Raw genomic sequence first — 21,727 nt, 5'->3', positions numbered from 1 at the left:
TTATTACCTGGCCATCTGACATAGTAGACAATAGATTGGTCCTGGAAGAAAATCAGCCATGACTGCATACAGTGGGGGGGGGGAAAGTATTTGATCCCTCGGGCAAACAAGACTTAATACTTGTTGGAAAAACCCTTGTTGGCAAGAACAGCAGACGTTTTTTTTGTAGCTGATGATGAGGTTTGCGCACATGTCAGGAGGAATTTTGATTCACTCTTCTTTCTCTAAATCATTAAGATGTTGAGGCTGTCACTTGGCAACTCGGAGCTTCAACTCCCTCCATAAGTTTTCTATGGGTTAAGGTCTTGAGACTGGCTAGGCCACACCATGACCTTATTGTGCTTCTTTTTGAGCCACTCCTTTTTTTGCCTTGGCTGTATGTTTTGGGTCATTGTTTTGCTGGAAGACCCAGCCACGACCCATTTTTAATGTCCTGGCGGAAGGAAGGAGGTTCTCAATTAGGATTTTACGGTACATGGCTCCATCCATTCTCCCATTGATGCGGTGAAGTAATCCTGTGCCCTTAGCACCCCCAAAACATAATGTTTCCACCTCCATGTTTGACAGTGGGGACGGTGTTCTTTGAGTAATAGGCAGCATTTCTCTTCCTCCAAACACGGCGAGTTGAGTTAAAGCAAAAGAGCTCAATTTTTGTTTCCTCTGACCACAGCACCTTCTCCCAATCATTCACAAAAACATCCAGGTGTTCATTGGCAAACTTCAGACGGGCCTGCACATGTGCCTTCTTGAGCAGGGGGACCTTGCAGGCACTGCAGTATTTTAAACCTTTACGGCGTAATGTGTTACCAATGGTTTTCTGTGGTCCCAGCTGCCTTGAGATCATTAACAAGTTCCCCCTGTGTAGTTTGAGGCTAATCTCTCACCTTCTTCATGATCAGGGAAACCCCACGAGATGAGATTTTGCATGGTGCCCCAGATCGATGTCGATTGACAGTCATTTTGTATTTCTTCCATTTTCTTACTATTGCACCGACAGTTGTCTCCTTCTCACCCAGCATCTTACTTATGGTTTTGTAGCCCATTCCAGCTTTGTGCAGGTCTATGAACTTGTCCCTGACATCCTTAGAAAGCTCTTTGGTCTTGCCCATGTTGTAGAGGGTAGAGTCTGACAGATTAATTGAGTCTGTGGACAGGAGTCTTTTATAAAGGTGACTATGTAAGACAGCTGTCTTTAATGCAGGTAACGAGTTGATTAGGAGCAACTGACTGGTCTGTAGGAGCCAGAACTCTTAATTGTTGGTAAGGGATCAAATACTTATTTCTCACTGCAAAATGCAAATAAATTAATATAATCTATACAATGTGATTTTCTGGATTTTATTTTTGATATTCTATCTCTCAATGTTAAAATTAACCTAACATTACATTTATAGACTGTTCATGTCTTTGTCAGTGGGCAAACTTATAAAATGAGCAAGGGATCAAATACTTATTTCCCCTACTGTATGTCATGAAGACACTAACAATCTATGGATCTCCTGTGCCGATCTCTCACCTTTCTGCACTTTGTCACACAGGATATACAGCTCCTCTCCGCCGTCACAACGGCCATGATCTTTATTCATCCGGCAGATCTTCAGCTCCGAAGTGTTAGTGGATTCTGTGAAAATGGATGGAAAATATTAGCTCTGATACAAGACAATGCAGGACAACTGTGATACCTGAGGGTTTGAATGCAATGACCCACTTCCACCAATCACAAGAACAAGGGGACCCCGAGTCTCCAAGTGATCACACCTACGCGGTGCACAGTGATGTAACTTGAATCTTGTGGTCCCCAATTCAAAATCTCCCACACGGCCCCCACTATCGCAGGTTTTTAATAGTAATAGTGTCATATGAGTCAAACAAGTCCTTTGCACCCCCTAAGCTCCAGGGCTCACAGGCGATTGCTACGTCCCTGGCCGTACAGATGTGAATGGAGAATGTTGTCGGACCTCCACAATCAGACATTTATTACCTATTGTGCCGATAAGTTTTAACCACTTCCCGCCAGAGCGATTTTTTTTTTTTTTTTTATTCTTTTAGTTTTTTATGCGTGTTCCATTTTTTCTTCCATCCACCAAGATTCACAACTATTTTTTATCTTCCTGTCCCCATAGATGTATGAAGGTTTTTTTTTTTGCAGGACAATTTGTAGTATTGGATGACATAATTAATTTTAGAATATAACGACACATTTTTTTAATATATATATACAGTCATGGCCAAAAGTTTTGAGAATGACACAAATATTAATTTTTACAAAGTCTACTGCTTCATTTTTTCTAATGGCAATTTGCATATACTCCAGAATGTTATAAAGAGTGATCAGCTTAACAGCAATTACTTGCAAAGTCAATATTTGCCTAGAAAATGAACTTTATCCCCCAAAACACATTTCAACATCATTGCAGCCCTGCCTTAAAAGGACCAGCTAACATCGTTTCAGTGATTGCTCCATTAACACAGGTGTGGGTGTTGATGAGGACAGGGCTGGAGATCAATCTGTCATGATTAAGTAAGAATGACACCACTGGACACTTTAAAAGGAGGCTGGTGCTTGGCATCATTGTTTCTCTTCTGTTAACCATGGTTATCTCTAAAGAAACGTGCAGTCATCATTGCACTGCACAAAAATGGCCTAACAGGGAAGAGTATCGCAGCTAGAAAGATTGCACCTCAGTCAACAATCTATCGCATCATCAAGAACTTCAAGGAGAGCGGTTCCCTTGTTGCCAAAAAGGCTCCAGGGCGCCCAAGAAAGACTAGCAAGCGCCAGGACCGTCTCTTAAAAGTGTTTCAGCTGCGGGATCGGGCTACCAGCAGTGCAGAGCTTGCTCAGGAATGGCAGCAGGCAGGTGTGAGTGCATCTGCACGCACTGTGAGGCGGAGACTCTTGGAGCAAGGCCTGGTCTCAAGGAGGGCAGCAAAGAAGCCACTTCCCTCCGGAAAAAACATCATGGACAGACTGATATTCTGCAAGAGGTACAGGGAGTGGACTGCTGAGGACTGGGGTAAAGATATTTTCTCTGATGAATCCCCTTTTCGATTGTTTGGGACATCTGGAAAACGGCTTATTCGGAGAAGACCAGGTGAGCGCTACCACCAGTCTTGTCTCATGCCAACTGTCAAGCATCCTGAAACCATTCATGTGTGGGGTTGCTTCTCAGCCAAGGGAATGGGCTCTCTCTCAGTCTTGCCTAAAAACACAGCCATGAATAAAGAATGGTACCAGAATGTCCTCCAAGAGCAACTTCTCCCAACCGTCCAAGAGCAGTTTGGCGATCAACAATGCCTTTTTCAACATGATGGAGCACCTTGCCATAAAGCAAAGGTGATAACTAAATGGCTCAGGGAACAAAACATAGAGATTTTGGGACCATGGCCTGGAAACTCCCCAGATCTTAATCCCATTGAGAACTTGTGGTCAATCATCAAGAGACGGGTGGACAAACAAAAACCTTCAAATTCAGACAAAATAAAAGCATTGATTTTGCAAGAATGGACTGCTATCAGTCAGGATTTGATCCAGAAGTTGATTGAGAGCATGCCAGGGAGAATTGCTGAGGTCCTGAAGAAGAAGGGTCAACACTGCAAATATTGACTTGCTGCATTAACTCATTCTAACTGTCAATATATCCTTTTGTTACTCATAATATGATTGCAATTATATTTCTGTATGTGATAAAAACATCTGACAAACACACATAAAAACCAGAGGGCAGCAGATCATGTGAAAATATAATATTTGTGTCATTCTCAAAACTTTTGGCCATGACTGTGTATATGTGTATGTATATTATATATATATATATATATATATATATATATATATATATATATATATATATAATTATTTTTTTTTTTTCTTTCTTTTATTATGAATTTTGTTTATTTCCTGTAGGGGCTTGAAACTTGTACTGTACACTGTAATTCAACAGTCCAGCGCAGTATATGGTAAGATGACTGATCTCTTATGAAGCCCAGGCTTCCTAGAGGCACCACGATGGCGATGAAGGGGGCCTTCTGTGGGTCCCTGGCTACCATAGGTTGTCGGGGGCACCAGAACAATTGTGCTGCTGTTAACATGTAAAAGCTGAAGTGAAATCTATCTCTGGTCACTTGTGGCTATTTGTCTACTATATACAGGTGCTTCTCACTAAATTAGAATATCATCAAAAAGTTGATTTATTTCAGTTTATTTCAGTTCTTCAATGCAAAAAGTGAAACTCCTATATTATATAGAGTCTTTACACACTGAGTGATCTGAAAAGATAGAGAAAACCAGTCTGATGCCGGCGTGCCGGCATCAGACTGGTTTTCTCTATCTTTTCACTCTGACCTGCGGACGATTGAGGATCGCCTCGTGGACCAGGAGCCATGCAGCAAACCGAGAAACGAGAGCCTTGGTTGGGACCTCACGCTAGTTATCCGACTTATGTCTGGTGAGTGCATCAGCTCTACACTTTTACATGTGTTTTATTTAATATTGCGCCTAGATCCTGCGCGGTGCTGTCCCTTTTTATATTACCTGTCCTCAGAGTATTATATGAAAACAGAGTGATCTATTTCAAGTGTTTATTTCTGTTAATGTTGATGATTATGGCTTACAGCCAATGAAAACCCAAAAGTCATTATCTCAGTAAATTAGAATACTTTATAACACCAGACTGAAAAATGATTTTGGCCTACTGAAATGTATGTTCAGTAAATGCACTCAATACTTGGTCGAGGCTCCTTTTGCATCAATTACTGCATCAATGTGGCGTGGCATGGAGGAGATCAGCCTGTAGCACTGCTGAGGGGTTATGGAAGCTCAGGTTGATTTGATAGCAGCCTTCAGCTCATCTGCATTGTTGGGTCTGGTGTCTCTCATCTTCCTCTTTACAATATCCCATAGATTCTCCATGGGGTTAAGGTCAGGCGAGTTTGCTGGCCAATCAAGCACAGTGATACCGTTGTTTGTAAACCAGGTATTGGTACTTTTGGTAGTGTGGACAGGTGACAAGTCCTGCTGGAGAATGAAATTTCCATCTCCAAAAAGCTTGTCGGCAGAGGGAAGCATGAAGTGCTCTAAAATTTCCTGGTAGACGGCTGCGCTGGCTTTGGTCTCGATAAAACACAGTGGACCTACACCACCAGATGACATGGCTCCCCAAACCATCACAGATTGTGGAAACTTCACACTAGACCTCAAGCAGCTTGGATTGTGGCCTGTCCACTCTTCCTCCAGACTATACAACCTTGATTTCATCTGAAAACAACACCTTGGACCATTGAGCAACAGCCCAGTTCTTTTTCTCCTTGGCCCAGGTAAGACGCGTCTGGCGTTGTCTATTAGTCGTGAGTGGCTTGACACAAGGAATGCGACACTTGTAACCCATGTTCTGGATACGTCTGTGTATGGTGGCTCTTGAAGCAATGACTCCAGCAGCAGTCCCCTCCTTGTGAATCTCCTCCAAATTTTTGAATGGCCTTTTCTTAACAATCCTTTCAACGCTGCGGTTATCCCAGTTGCTTGTGCACCTTTTTCTACCACACTTTTTCCTTCCACTCAACTTTCCATTAATTTGCTTGGATACAGCACTCTGTGAACAGCCAGCTTCTTTAGCAATTACCTTTTGTGGCTTTCCCTCCTTGTGGAGTTTATCAATGACTGGCTTCTGGACATCTGTCAAGTCAGCAGTCTTCCCCATGATTGTGGAGCCTACTGAAACAGACTAAGGGACCTTTATAAATGCTTAGGAAGCCTTTGCAGGTGTTTCGTTAATTATTCTAATTTACTGAGATATTGACTTTTGGGTTTTCATTGGCTGTAAGCTACAATCATCAACATTAACAGAAATAAACAAGTGAAATAGATCATTCTGTAATGACTCTATATAATATGAGTTTCACGTCTTGTATTGAAGAACTGAAATAAATGAACTTTTTGATGATATTCTAATTTAATGAGAAACACTTGTCTGTAGCCGCAGGTGTCCGCTCCACACATCCGCACCGGACATATATATCGGGGAGAGGTTAATGTTGTTTGCGGGATGACCCCTTTGAAGGGTTTTTCCCTTCTTCATAGCTGGATATTGTCAGATAGGGCAATTTGCAGCCGTTCTTTGGACATTAACACTTTTCTTTTCTTTACAGCTTGTTGCCTAGATGACCGACCACCGCTGCTGTCTAGCTTGTAAGCACAGAACTGGAGCTGACCAGGATTAGTAGATAAAGGCATGTTCCAGCGATTCTGGCCCACTGCAAAACAGTGTTTAAGAGATCAATAGAAAAGAGATAGCAATCACTGTGCACGTTCTATTGACTAGCAGCAGTGGTCGGTCTCCAAGTCAACGATCTGTAAACAAAAAAAGAAAGTGTTAATATCTCAAGAACGGTGGAAAATCTTAATAGGCAGTAAATTGAAGACTTTCTTGCATTTACAGGCACTATCCCACAATACCCATCTATGAAGATGATGGGAAATAACACTTTAATTATCGGGATACTTACTTTTATCATACACCGATTCTGACAGCACTGGGCCAATACACATTCGCTGTCCGGAAGGAGTAGTATACCAAGCCTGGAAGCATAGCCTGACAACATTCAGATCCACCTCCTCATGGTGCCGCCACATGCCAGCTATGGGGGAGAAACAGCAAACAGATGCCATGATACTCGCCACTCTCTAGAGTATATAAACGCCACATATACTGTACAATATATATACAGTTGTGCTCAATAGTTTACATACCCAAGGCCAATTTTTGCTTTCTTGACCTTTTTCAGAGAATATGAATTATAACACCAAAACTTTTTCTCCACTTAAGGTTAGTGGTTGGGTGAAGCCATTTATTGTCAAACTACTGTGTTTTCTCTTTTTAAATCATAATGACAACCCAAAACATACAAGTGACCCTGAACAAAAGTTCACATACCCTGGTGATTTTGGCCTGATAACATGCAGAGAAGTTGACACAAATGGGTTTGACTGGCTACTAAAGGTAACATTCTCACCTGTGACCTGTTTGCTTGTAAGCAGTGTGGGTTCATAAAAGCTGAGTGAGTTTCTGGGATCCAGACAGACTGTTGCATCTTTCATCCAGCCACTGACATTTCTGGATTGTGAGTGATGGGGAAAGCAAAAAATTATCAACGGATCTACGGGATAAGGTAGTTGAACTGTATAAAACAGGAAAGTGATACAAAAAGATATCCAAAGAATTGATAATGCCAGTCAGCAGCATTCAAACTGTGATTAACAAATGGAAAATCAGGGGCTCTGTAAAAACAAAACCATGGTGAGGTAGACCAACAAAGATGTCGTCCACAACTGCCTGGAAAATTGTTCGGGATACAAAGAAAAACCCACAAATAACATCAGCTGAAATACAGGACTCTCTGAAAAGTAGCGGTGTGGCTGTTTCAAGATGCACAATAAGGAGGCACTTGAAGAAAAACGGGCTGCATGGTCAAGTAGCCAGAAGAAAGCCATTACTGCGCAAATGCCACAAAGTATCACTCCAACAATACACAAAACAGCACCGAGGCAAGCCTCAAAACTTCTGGAACAAGGTAATTTGGAGTGATGAAACTTTTTGGCCACAACCATAAACGTTAAATTTGGAGAGGTCAACAAGGCCTATGATGAACGGAACACCATTCCTACTGTAAAGCATGGAGGAGGATCGCTGATGTTTTGGGGATGTGTGAGCTACAAAGGCACAGGAAACTTGGTCAAAGTTGAAGGAAAGATGAATGCAGCACGCTATCAGCAAATACTGAAGGCAAATTTGCAATCATCAACCCGGAAGCTGCGCTTGGGACGTACTTGGACGTTCCAACATGACAACGATCCAAAACACAAGTCCAAGTCGACCTGTCATTGACTAGAGCAGAACAAAGTGAAGGTTCTGGAGTGGCCATCTCAGTCTCCTGACCTCAATATCATTGAGCCACTCTGGGGAGATCGCAAGTATGCTGTTCATGCTAGACAGCCCAGGAATTACAGGAACTGGAGTTTTTTTGCCAAGAAGAGTGGGCAGCTTTACCATCTGAGAAAATAAAAAACCTAATCCACAACTGCCACAAAAGACTTCAAGCTGTCATGGATGTTAGAGGGGGCAATACACGGTATTAAGACATGGGGTATGTGAACTTTTGATCAGGGCCATTTGGATGTTTTGGGTTGTCATTATGATTTAAAAAGAGAAAACACAGTAGTTTGACAATAAATGGCTTCACCCAACTACTATCCACGAGTGGAGAAATAATATATACATACTCTGGATTACACCTTCAGTCCAGCCTCGGCATTCAGTACTCACCACTGTATGGATCTATGCCCAAATTTAGTTTTTTATTGACTGACGTCTCAATTTCCTTCTTGCGGACGCACTGGATACCCAGATTACTAAAGCTGGAACATAAAAACAAACAGTGTCTTCGGAATTCAACCATATTGCACAAATAATAAATATCAATGTATTGTGGGCTTTAAACGTAACACTATCCCAAGCGCTAAGATCCTCTATTACTTAATATCTCCTGCTGCAGAGAAAATGGAGAAGAAACTTGTCTTTGGGTGTTATTGGTGGCAGCTGGGATGTTTTTTTTCATTTAAAGGGATTGTCCATTCATGATTTAGAATGCTATAAAGTAGTAAAAAAAAATTGTAAATAGAGGAAATTAAGGAATTTTTTATCTCTCTAAACGTAGGCATTTCTCTGCAGTTGCAGATTTAAATTAATAAATTAAAGGGGTTGTTTAGCTTTAATAAAACAAACTTTAACATGGTCAATGATGGCTTAAAAATAAAAATTGAGGTACTATATACTCATCCATGGTGATTCAGTTTAGGCCTATACGGTGGTCTGTGACCACACAGGGAGCCATGACATCACCGTTCTTCTGTAACAAGACGGTTGAGGCCTATGATTGGCTGTAGAAGTCAGGTGGCTAGCAGAGAATGGCATCACATGAGTGCTGCAGCCAATCACAGGCTTGTGACAGAAGAAAAGCAACATTGTGACTTTTGGTCCCGGACAGCCTGTGCTGGGTCCTCCTCACAGGGTAAAAGCAGGTGAGTATGACTCAGTATGTGTTTTTTTAAGCCAATAATACCCAGATTTAAAGTTTTTATTATGGAAAGAGAATCCCTTTAATTGAGCTGAACCATAGTCTTCCACCAATTCTCATTTACCCGTACAGTATAAAATATGGGTACGTTGCTCAGACGGTCATCTCATTATTATGTGGCGCCCTCCTCATCTTCGGCTCACCTATGTTGGGTTTGTCCTTCATCAGGATGCAGCGTAATCTCACATATACCATCTTGGCAATCCTTGCCCACCAGTCCGTGCGGATGGATCCGATAAGGGGGGTCTTTCCACACAAGGCACACTTTGACTTCAACGCTATGAATTTCTTCGCAGTTTAAAAGCTAAGAGGTGACAATACCAGAAAGGTGATGGATCTGACAAGGCGGGAAGGTGAAGAAATCTCAGGTACTTTCCACAGGAGGGTCAGCAGTAAATATAATTACAGCACAATCCGAGCGATCACACGATAAATAGAGTAACCGTGTACCCAAGAAATACAAACCAAACCTGCACATGGCCACCACCTCAATAATACAACGTCCGGGACCATAAAACCGTCATGTCAGGAGACGAAGGAAGGACTGTGCCAGCTGTAAACGACCGCCACCCACCGCTGGGGTAATTACACAGAGGAAGGATGTCGGGCACGGTGCCCGGGAGCCATGTCAGCGTACATACATTTACATGGTAGTGGTAGAAGGGGAAAACTGGGCTAAATCAGTTCTCAGACGTCTCCAAACTGCGACGCTCCTGCCGTTTCTCCACCCACTTACCCTTATCCAGACATGGCTATTAAGGTTGCATTTTCATGATGTCACCATCATTGGCTGATGGACGTGCGCTAAGGCAGCCATGATGTCATATCACACTGTGCCCCTTATTTAAAGGGTTGTTATTTCTGGGTCAAATTGCTTATAAAAATTAGCACATTTTCAATTCACTTGTGATGAAAAATCTGTTCCGTTCTTAAAAACTGAGATTTTTTTTTATTTTCAGTTATTGTTTGTGGCTCACATTTGCAACACTTACAAGTTCTTTTTTATGGAGCTTGTAAGCGCTGCGCTACTGTTTTGATTCCACTAGTGTTCACTGTTAGCTCCTAATCTGGAAAGCTTCAGTTCTTCTCTGCTCCTCCGATGCTAAGCTGCCTCATATAGCAGAGTTGGGGGGAGGGGACAGTTTGTGGTCCAAACCATCAATTATGCAGAATCGAACTGACTCCCCCCAGGTAGCTGAGGAGTGGAGTAGTCCTGCTGAAAATAATGGGACGACCCTTTAGAATTATAAACTTACTGGGATTCAGTAATAATTATCCTAGTCTGCTTCTGCATACATTTTCACTTGTTAAAAGCAGAAGTTTGTGCTGCAGAGCTGCTCTTCCTTCACTGACTGGGGGCAGGAAGTTGCTGAATGACGTTAGCCATTAGAGTTGCTAGTGTAATTATTTTTCAGTCCCTGTGAATACAGGTCGTCACTCCATCCTCTCCTTGCCATTAATTTTTAGGGCTACGAAGCGACAACATGGAGATCGCAAAAGTTCATCGCTTTCGTTGGTATTGTAAAAAATAGTTTTCTAATTTGTATAAACAAAAAACACTGGAAAAAAAAATGCAAAAACACAGCGTGTGAACAAGGCTTAATACAGTCATATGTTAAAGTTTGGGCACCCCTATTAATGTTAACCTTTTTCCTTTATAACAATGTTGGTTTTTGCAACAGCTATTTCAGTTTCATATATCTAATAACTGATGGACTCAGTTATATTTCTGGCTTCAAATGAGGTTTATTATACTAACAGAAAATGTGCAATCTGCATTTAAACAAAATTTGACCGGTGCAAAAGTATGGGCACCTCAACATAAAAGTGACATTAATATTTCGTAGATCCTCCTTTTGCAAAAATAACAGCCTCTAGTCGCTTCCTGTAGCTATTAATGAGTTCCTGGATCCTGGATGAAGGTAGTTGTGACCATTCCTGTTTACAAAACAATTCCAGTTCAGTTACGTTTGATGGTCGCCGAGCATGGACAGCCCGCTTCTAATCATCCCACAGATGTTCAATGATATTCAGGTCTGGGGACTGGGATGGCCATTCCAGAACATTGTAATTGTTCCTCTGCATGAATGCCTGAGTAGATTTGGAGCGGTGTTTTGGATCATTGTCTTGCTGAAATATCCATCCCCTGCGTAACTTCAACTTCGTCACTGAATCTTGCACATTATTGTCAAGAATCTGCTGATACTGAGTTGAATCCATGCGACCCTCAACTTTAACAAGATTCCCGGTGCCGGCATTGGCCACACAGCCTCAAAGCATGATGGAACCTCCACCAAATTTTACTGTGGGTAGCAAGTGTTTTTCTTGGAATGCTGTGTTTTTTAGCCTCCATGCATAACGCCTTTTTGTATGAGCAAACAACTCAATCTTTGTTTCATCAGTCCACAGGACCTTCTTCCAAAATGTAACTGGCTTGTCCAAATGTGCTTTTGCATACCTCAGGCGACTCTGTTTGTGGCGTGCTTACAGAAACGGCTTCTTTCGCATCACTCTCCCATACAGCTTCTCCTTGTGCAAAGTGCGCTGTATTGTTGACCGCTGCACAGTGACACCATCTGCAGCAAGATGATGCTGCAGGTCTTTGGAGGTGGTCTGTGGATTGTCCTTGACTGTTCTCACCATTCTTCTTCTCTGCCTTTCTGATATTTTTCTTGGCCTGCCACTTCTGGGCTTAACAAGAACTGTACCTGTGTTCTTCCATTTCTTTACTATGTTCCTCACAGTGGAAACTGACAGGTTAAATCTCTGAGACAACTTTTTGTATCCTTCCCCTGAAAAGCTATGTTGAATAATCTTTGTTTTCAGATCATTTGAGAGTTGTTCTGAGGAGCCCATGATGCCACTCTTCATAGGAGAATCAAATAGGAGAACTACCGTATATACTCGAATATAAGTCGAGATTTTCAGCCCAAAAAATTGGGCTGAAAGTCCCCCTCTCGACTTATATTCGAGTCATATACAAAGGGGTCGGAGGGGGCGGATGTTTCAGGTCATACTTACCCGTCCTGACGCTGTCTTGAGCCCCCAGCTTCTCCCCGTGCTCTCTCTTCCTGCCTTCAGCGGTCACGTGGTGCCGCTCATTAAAACTCATCAATATGCACATATTGATGAGTTTTAATGAGCGGCACCACGTGACCGCTGAAGGCAGGAAGAGAGAGCGCGGAGAAGCTGGGGGCTCAAGACAGCGTCAGGACGGGTAAGTACAGCGATACTCACCTGTCCTGCGTCCACGGCTGCTTGCTGCTGTCTGTCATCGGTCAGTGACTTCAGACAGCAGAGGGCGCGGTGACGTGGTTAGTGCGCGCCGCGCCCCCTGCAGTCTGAACGTCACTGACTGATGACGTGCAGATAGCGGTGAGCAGCCATGGACGCAGGACAGGTGAGAATCTGACACCCAGCGACGGAGAGGTGAGTATGTCATTTTTTTATTTTTACATACAGCAGCAGCAGCGGCAGCACATGGGGGAATAATCTAAGGAGCTTCTTATGGGGGCAGCATATGGGGGAACAATATGGAGCTTCTTGTGGGGGCAGCATATGAGGGAACAATATGGAGCTTCTTGTGGGGGCAGCATATGGGGGAATAATCTGGAGCTTCTTGTGGGGGCAGCATATGGGTGAATAATCTGGAGCTTCTTGTGGGGGCAGCATATGAGGGAACAATCTATGGAGCTTCTTATGTGAGCAGCATATGGGGGAATAATCTATGGAGTTTCTTCTGAGGACACCATATGGGGGAATAATCTATGGAGCATTTCCCACCCTAGACTTATACTCGAGTCAATACGTTCCCCCAGTTTTTTGTGGCAAAATTAGGGGGGTCGACTTATACTCGGATCGACTTATACTCGAGTATATACGGTACTTGCAAGTGGCCACCTTAAATACCTTTTCTCATGATTTGATACACCTGGCTATGAAGTTCAAAGCTCAATGAGGTTACAAAACCAATTTAGTGCTTCAGGAAGTCAGTAAAAAGTAGTTAGGAGTGTTCAAATCAAGAAAATGATAAGGGTGCCCATACTTTTGCACCGGTCAAATATTGTTTAAATGCAGATTGCACATTTTCTGTTAGTACAATAAACCTCATTTGAATCTAGAAATATAACTGAGTCCATCAGTTATTAGATATATGAAACTGAAATAGCTGTTGCAAAAACCAAAATTGTTATAAAGAAAAAAAGGTTAACATTAATAGGGGTGCCTAAACTTTAACATATGACTGTATTTTAGTAAAATGCAATAAAAAAGTATATAATTATTATTAGTAATAATAATTTTTCACTAGAGAATTTTTAGTCAACAATGGAAAATATGTCTAAAAACAGAGCAACATTGTCCTTACGGCAATAGCAGGGAGTGTCTTGGTGTTTTCGGTGCTGCTTTCTCCGAGGATACTGCCCGCTGACCTCCCCTCGCACTTGTACCGGAACCGCATTCCTCGCTGTTTTGGCTGTTCCACAATAATTAATTTCGGTTCAGGAGTATTCGGGCATTGGACCCAATTTGGGGCGACAGGTTCCACTGGGGATGTCACTGAGGAAACAGTGACTGTCCTGAGGATGGAGTCGGAGTCCCAAGTCCAAGGTTGTCTGGATTCACTATTGATTAAATCCATGACGTCTTCTAGAAAAAATGGACAAAAAGAAATGTATGCGATGCCATAACACAAGACGGGTTCAGAGGTGAGATCACACTACTTGGTGCGCGCGCTGGTTGGGGAATCCCATCTTCTCTTCTCACAGCTCGAAAACATTTCTTCCCTACGTGTAACAACTCATGACTCACAAAGTCCAGGTCTCACACAGCTTCATCCTCGCTAGCACATTCAGAAAAGGCACCAACAGGTAGTGCACGGCAGTGTCCCTACTATCAGCAATGGTGAAGCATCTCCTGATATCATGTAATCGGAGATTATTTCATTTCATAAGGTGCTTAACCAGAGAATATTCCTCCGATCATGACCAGTTACAGAAATACTTTTTGCAATTCTTTTTTTGTGACACACAAGAATTCATATTTGTTAAATTTTGTGGTCTTAGAAGAGGTCATCAGTGTCAGATCAATCGGGGGGGTCTGACACCTTTCAATCGTTGTTATCAGCGGGCAGATGTGAGCAGTGTATGGAGTATGTGTAGTGCTCACTCCTGGGTACTGCAGAGCTATTTAAAACTGTTGCCAAAATCTGCCGGTATCGCTGTAGGAAAGCCCAGGACTTTTCTTTGGTCGCTGGTCTCCCGCTGGCCAGCACGCATCGCTGCGTGTGACAGGCAGGAGACCAGCGATCTGCTGGTAACTAACGTACACATCGGGTATCCAAGGGACGTGCGTCCCTTGGAAACCCGATGTGTACGTTAGTTACCAGCTCCCTGCATCAGCGCGCTGGTAACTAACGTACACAACGGGTTTCTAAGGAACGCACGTCCCTTGGATACCCGATGTGTACGTTAGTTACCAGTTGATCGCTGGGCTCCCGCCGGTCACATGCAGCGATGCGTGCTGGCCAGCGGGAGACCAGCGACCAAAGAAAAGTCCTGGGCTTTCCTGCAGCAATCAGCGATACCGGCAGATTTTGGCAACAGTTTTAAATAGCAATGCAGCTCTATGTATGCAGCTCTGGGGTAAATTACAGCATAAATCAAGAGCAGTACAAGTAATGCATTGGATTTACAAACCTCAACTTTTTGGTGTGGAAGGATATAATTTAATGGAAAGGTGGCCATGAATGAGTGAGGCCCTCTCCAACGAAGTCTATGGGAATTATGGAATGACCCATGCCAGTGGCCACTGCTTCAGTGGAGGTCAGGGTCCCCAAGATGGTCTTTATGGCATATCTTTTTGACATGCCATGACATTTTGGATTGGGAATACCCCTTTTCTTTACTTTCTTTTCCCTTTTTGTAAAAGCGAGAACTGAGAGTGATACATAATTTGCAAGGATTTCTTGATAAAATTATTCTCATTAACCAGTATCCTCCTCGGGAAAGAAGAGAATTCCCCTTTATTCTGACTGTATTCCAGAACCGCTCACATCTGACTGACTGCATCTGTCATCTCTGGAAAAGTGAAGACTGCTTTACTTTTTCCACTGAGTCAGGATCGCCTTTCCAGGGACTGTGAAATTTCCAGGACTCGTATGGCTTTTACCTTGTCTTAACCTAGTAATTGAGATGATGCGTGTCACTAGAAAGGTGCCAGTTCTGAAAATGGGGGTTTCAGTAACACAAAAGGAATGCAGCCCATCCCTTAACTTGATATAGCCACCATCAATTATACACAAGAGACTATCAACTTGATATGCTGCCATATGTACTTTTCTACAATGTTCTACTATAGTGCCATACCTGTTCGTAGGTTGTTTGTGGTATAGCAGCAAAGCTTCAGTCACTTCAGTAGAAGTGAACTGCAATGCCACATACAAACTGTGGTCAGGTGCGGTGAAGTTTTTGAAAAAATAGATAATAAATCAGCCTAATATGTACAACCCCTTTAACTGTAAAGCGGTTGTCCCACGAACAAAGTACATTTTAATTAATAGTTCTTGGAATTAAAATAAGTTCCATAATTTGCTGAGTTTAAAAAATGTTCCTGTGACGAGAAAATCTTATAAATATGCCCCTGTTGTGTGCTGTGGGATGGATGTGCCCAACCATGTAGAGCTGCTCTAGTTCATAGTCACCAAAGCCCACAGTTCCTGGCCAGAGGAAGAAACATTAAGTCACTTATCATAAGAAGTATACAGATGACAGCTGGGATCGCATCTGCTACTGTCTGAGTTAACACATTTCCCTGCCTGTTTCATCACAGGAGACAGTATTTCTGCTGAATCTCCAGCCCTATGAGCTCATCATAAATGAAGTCAATGACATATGAGATCAGTGGCTATGGAGCTATATCAGTGAATCATAGAATGGTAGAGTTGGAAGGGACCTCCTGGGTCATCGTGTCCAACCCTCTGCTCAGTGCAGGATTCACTAAAACATCTCAGACAGATGTCTGTCCAGCCTCTGTTTGAAGACTTCCATGGAAGGAGAACTCACCACCTCTCATGGCAGCCTGTTCCACTCATTGATCACCCTAACTGTCAAAAAGTTTTTTCTAATATTTAATCTGTGTCAACTCCCATTCAATTTCATTCCATTGCTTTTAGTCTTTCCTTGTGAAAATGAGAATAAAGATGATCCTTCTACAATGTGACAGCCCTTGATATATTTGTAGACAGGTATTAAGTCTCCTCTCAGTCTTCTTTTTTTCAAGCTAAACATTCCCAAATCCTGTAACCGTTCCTCATAGGACATGGTTTGCAGACCGGTCACCATTCTGGTCGCTCTTCTCTGAACTTGCTCCAGTTTGTTGATGTCTTTTTTAAAATGTGGTGCCAAAAACTGGACACAGTATTCCAGATAAGGTCTGACCAAAAAGGAGTAGAGGGGGATAATTACTTCACATGATCTAGATTCTATGCTTCTGTTAATACATCCTAGAACTGTGTTTGTCTTTTTTGCTGCTGCATCACACTGTTGACTCATGTGCAGTCTGTGATCTATTAGTATACTCAAGAATTTTTTACACGTGCTGTATAGTAGTTCTAATCCTCCTATTCTATAGATGTAATTTTTGTTTTTCTTGCCCAGATGAAGAATCTGACATTTCTCCATGTTAAATACCATTGCATTAGTTGCTGCCCATTGTTCAAGCTTATCTAGACCCTTCTGAATCCTTTCTGTCTTCTCTAGTAATTAGCTATCCCTCCTAACTTTGCAACGTCTGCAAATTTGATTAGTTTACCATTAGTTCCCTTAAGGCCATGTCACACTAAGAGATATCGCTAGCAATATCGCTATAACTTGTGACGTTATAGCGATATTGCTAGCGAGATCGCTGTGTGCGATACTTACCTACAACCCGCTCCCCTGCTGGTTATCGCTGATCGCGCGAAAACGTCCTGGACTGTTTCTCGTCGTCAGCTTCCTGCGGCGCTTCCTGCTGTGACAACGAGCGATGCGTGGAGCTGGGCGGGAGGACGCAGGATCGCCTGGTGTGACAGGTAAGTAGCAACCCCCGTCCCCAGCGATGTCGCTGGTGAGATCTGCCTGTGTGGCTGCTCACTAGCGACCACTTAGCGATGCACCAGCGATCCTGACCGCGTCATATCGCTGGTCGGGATCGCTGATGCATCGCTAAGTGTGACAGTACCTTTATCTAGATCATTTATTAAAATGTTGAACAACACTGGGGCCAGGATAGAGCCTTGTGGTACCCCACTTGAAATACTTTTCCAGTTGTATGTGTAACCATTTATTACCACTCTTTGAGTACGATCACTGAGCCAGTTATGAATCTACCTAAACGTAGTCCTATCAATCCCATACTTGGTCATTTTTTCGATAAGGATCGTAAGAGATACTTAATCAAATGCTTTGCTGAAGTCATGATGTACTATATCTGACTACTATATCACTGACTTGATATAATGAGCTCGGACGGCTGGAGATGCAGCATAAACTCTTGCTCCTGCGCTAAAACAGGCAGGGAATTGTGTTACCACAGAAACAAAATTCTAAGCTCCTGCTGTCATTTGTATCCTTTCTTATCATAAGTGACTTATGCTTTCTCCCCTGGTCAGGAATTGTGGTATGTGCCAACCATTAACTGGAGCTGCTCTTCATGATCGGGCACAGCCATTGCACAGTACAAAGCAGGGACACATTTACAAGATTATCTTTACACAAGAACATTTTTTATCATATTCAATTGTTGAACATATTATTACTCCAAGATCTATTAACTAAAATGTACTTTGTTAGCTTGTAATCACAATCACTTTTGCAATTTACTTTTTTACAATTTGCTGCTGTTCTTGAGAGTTTAACACTTTTCTTTGGTTTAGAGCTCATTGCCCGGAAGACCGACCACTGCTGCTGTCTAGCTTGTAAGCACTCCTCTAATGCTGGCCGGGAATAGAAGGTGCACTCAAGAGATCCTGGCCAGCATCAAAACAGTGCTTACAAGCTCAATAGAAAAGAACCTGTACGCACTCTGCGCATGTACTACTGTCTAGCAGTGGTGGTCGGTTTCCAAAAACAGACAAGAAAAGTTTCTATATCTCAAGAATGGCTGAAAAATGTAATGATCAGATCTGCACTGATCAGCAGAACAGGGAATTTTTATCCCTGATGGGGAACTTTTTACCACTATGCATTGTATTCTATTGGGGATAACAGTGCCCTGGTTTGCCGATTGGTGCAGGTTCCAGCAGCCGGACCCCCCCATAAGTTATCACTTGTCCTGCGGATAGGAGATAAAGGAGTTCCCCGGGCAAAACAAGGTGACACATCACACCGAAAACCAATAATGAAACATCTGCTGTCACACAATCAATAAGTCAGTGGGTTCCATCTTCCAAATTTCCAGGACCTTTGCTAGTTCCCATGTACAGAACATCCCCTTTCTGGCCTTACCTAATTACTGTATGCTACAAGTCAAGAACACACGAAGATCTATGATGCTGAGACCTTAAGTGCAGAAATCCCCTTAATTATGTAACAGGAGCTTGTGATACGGAGTAACGCTCTGGAAAGTAGGAAAGTACCCCTGAAGTTCAGGTGCTGACAGCGATGTGGATCTTCACTTATTGTATATGACATAAGGCTGGAGAAAGGCTCCGAAGAGGAGAACTGAAACGGGTGACTGAGCGCAGAAGTGATGCCTCATTTTCAATTATTTTTTTTCCATTTTTGAAACCTATATCAGGTAGAACTGGAATAGTTGGAAAAGTTCCTTTCCAACTTTAAATTCAAAATTGGTGGCCAAAAAAAAGACACCTAGAAGCAGATGGTTTAGAATGGCACTGACTTTCGGTCGTTCTTGGCAGCCGCCATGGTAAGGGTATGTGCACATGGCGCCTTTTTCAAGCAGTTTTCATCTGGAACCGGTCTGTATAAAAGCGCTAAAAAATCACTACAAAAAGAGTTAACATATGGACACAAAAATGTCAAAACGACTCGCCAGGCACATGTTCCGCCTTTTGTCATTTGACATTTCCAGTAATGGCTTCAATCTTCGAAAGCGATGAAGGGGCTACTAGAAGTAAACAGTCTGTCCCAGTGTTTTCCTGAAACGTCTTCGGATCCAAAAACAATGAACGTATGCCGAAGTTGAAAAGCTGTCACATCCACAAGCCCTGAATGGTCTGTTTACCCAGAGTTCTTTGAGGAGTTTTTGGAGCAGAAGTTGAGCTGTAGCTCTGCAAATCGTCCGCAAAAACTTAGGAGTTTTTGCTCAGTCTCATCTCCAAAAAGTCAGCAAAAAAAATCTGTGTGCGCATACCCCAGGGTTGGGCCTACAAGACGACTTGTGCCGTGACAGGGTATGCCGATGCTACACTGCCTACAAGGTTCTGAGACAAGAACGTCACAAAAATCCAAAAGACAAGCAAGTCACAAAAAAAATTGTTAAGAATTGTAAAAATAAAAAGTTTTCGCCTTCCTGGAACCCTCGGAAATCAGTTGTAAGGCGAGCAGGGGCTCAAGGTGTCCATTGAACGGTATGCCATATCTGCACTAGCAATGTATGGAGCTGCCTGTGCCATATCTGAAGTACCAAAGCCGGAGCAATCAAATGATTGTGGCAGTGCCAAGACTGGGAACTCCACTCATCTGATACTGAACGGCCATCAGTATTGAATTCTTCTAACACCACAATCTAGTGAATACTTCTGATCTAAGTCTCTGCTGGCTACAGAATGAGGATGTAATTTCTTTTTGTGATGCAATCATTTTTGGCTCAGGCTTGGCTGTCCTCGGAGGGTAACTCCCCGGCTAATTTAGGAAACAAACACTATTGCTTTCCCAACAGGTTGCTATGTTTTGAATTTGATTCCTACATTATCATACAGCTAAACCTTTCAGTCAAGGCTGGTCCCTTACGTGTCATCTGCCCGTCATCAGCAGGTCTTTTTGACAGTTTGAACTTTGAGGGTGATCAATGAGTGGAACAGGCTGCAACGAGAGATGGTGAGTTCTCCTTCAATGGAATTCTTCAAACAGAGGCCAGACAGACATCTGTCTGAGATGGTTTAATGAATTCTGCAATGAACAGGGGGTTGGACACGATGACCCTGGAGGTCCCTTCCAGCTCTAATATTCTATGATTCTAGTCTCTTATGGCCGGGCTCTCCGCTCCAGCTATTTCAGACCTACAAAATTAGCCGGGCAATGTTTTTGCAGTGGTCAATTACATACCAACCAAAGCTGGTCATGGACATGAAGATCTTATGGCATATTGTCCCCCAAAGCCGACTATAGGATCAAATTGGTGGATTGCCACCTATAGTATGCCACCAGATTTTTTGCATGAAGGACTTGAGGGATCTGGTGAATTTCATTCTGGGAAGTGTAATCTTTACACTACTCATTCATGAATGACATACAGTACAGAACATTGGATTATAGAAGCTTGGCCTGGGGTTAGTGATGTGTCTGTTAACAAACAATGGACTGATTCCAGAAGCAGCCATCAGATTTAAAGGGTACTTCACCTTTCACACAAAACCTGTAGTAAAGCATAATCTTCATCAACCCCAACAAGTTAAAACTGCTTTAAGTGCACATACCAGTCTAACATGTTCAAGAACTGCCCTGATTTCTATGCTCTGTAACTTTCCATCTACATCTTTTTCAGTGGCCGATTCTTACTCTTCAATATTCTACCAGGACTATAGGTGCAGGAACTACCTTTTCCCTCATCTCCTAGTATGTGTCCACACTAAATTGAATTATCTGATAAGTACCAATCTCCCTATACATGGCCTAATTGAATATATGAATAGATGTCATTTTTGGCCCACCCTGGGGTGCTAGAACGGATCGAGACCCTAGAAAGGCATTCAGCCCATTCCAGTGATTTCTAAAATGTAACCAGTGTGTGCCTAGGACATACGATGACTCCATATTCTCCTTATAGCTCCTTATGAAATCCTACCTGACTGGAGGAAGTTTGAATGAAGCAGTCACACAGAGTGAACTCCACAGGTGATCATCCTGCATGAGCCTGGATACTAGCTGGTGGTCCTGGACCACCTACTGTGCCAGGTGACCTATTACAGCTACAAATGCTGAAGGAGGATTGTAAGCTGCCATTTAATCCCCTCACATTATTCACAATATCTAATAAATTTATAATTTTTATAGGGGAATCTTATGTTTGCTCTTCAGTATTCTAACAGCACTATAGATGCAGAAGCAGCCTTTTTCCCTCATCTCCCAACATGTGTCTGCCACTGTCATATACATGTAAAGGTGAGAGCCGCAGTACCAATTATGGCCACTACAGAATGCACCGAGCTGGGCCACTTCCAAAGAAATCAAGCCCTATCTCAGTTGATCATGGTGATTCCAAAAGTAGGACCCTCCACTAAATTGATAGATAAATACTATCATAAAATTGCATTGCACAGGATACTGTTGTTCATCAGGACACCAAATTAACACAGTCTCAATTTACCTTTCCTGTTGAAAAAACACACAAAAAGGACAAAAAAATAGATCCTGACAAATGGATTTAGATGGAAGCC

At 42.6% G+C, this 21,727-nt stretch overlaps 1 protein-coding gene across 3 annotated transcripts in view; it reads right to left on the bottom strand.

Annotated features, from left to right (window-relative positions):
* Positions 1-21,727, bottom strand: part of RELB (RELB proto-oncogene, NF-kB subunit) — a 36,911-nt gene that overhangs the window by 4,679 nt on the left and 10,505 nt on the right. For 2 of the 3 annotated variants that reach the window (XM_073549361.1, XM_073549359.1), the window contains exons 3-7: positions 13,499-13,779; positions 9,276-9,436; positions 8,322-8,413; positions 6,505-6,636; positions 1,517-1,621 (exon numbers count right to left, since the gene is read on the bottom strand). In XM_073549361.1, the coding sequence (XP_073405462.1) occupies positions 1,517-1,621; positions 6,505-6,636; positions 8,322-8,413; positions 9,276-9,436; positions 13,499-13,779 (771 nt within the window). The remainder of the gene's footprint in view (positions 1-1,516; positions 1,622-6,504; positions 6,637-8,321; positions 8,414-9,275; positions 9,437-13,498; positions 13,780-21,727) is intronic. The other variant, XM_073549360.1, reaches the window with a different exon arrangement.

The sequence above is a fragment of the Dendrobates tinctorius genome, unplaced genomic scaffold (genome assembly GCF_039654945.1).
Source record: "Dendrobates tinctorius isolate UK_male_01 unplaced genomic scaffold, ASM3965494v1 ptg000158l, whole genome shotgun sequence".
NCBI lineage: Eukaryota > Metazoa > Chordata > Amphibia > Anura > Dendrobatidae > Dendrobates > Dendrobates tinctorius.
The sequence above is the reverse complement of the archived record's forward strand: the minus strand, read 5'-3'. Positions and strand labels throughout refer to the sequence as shown.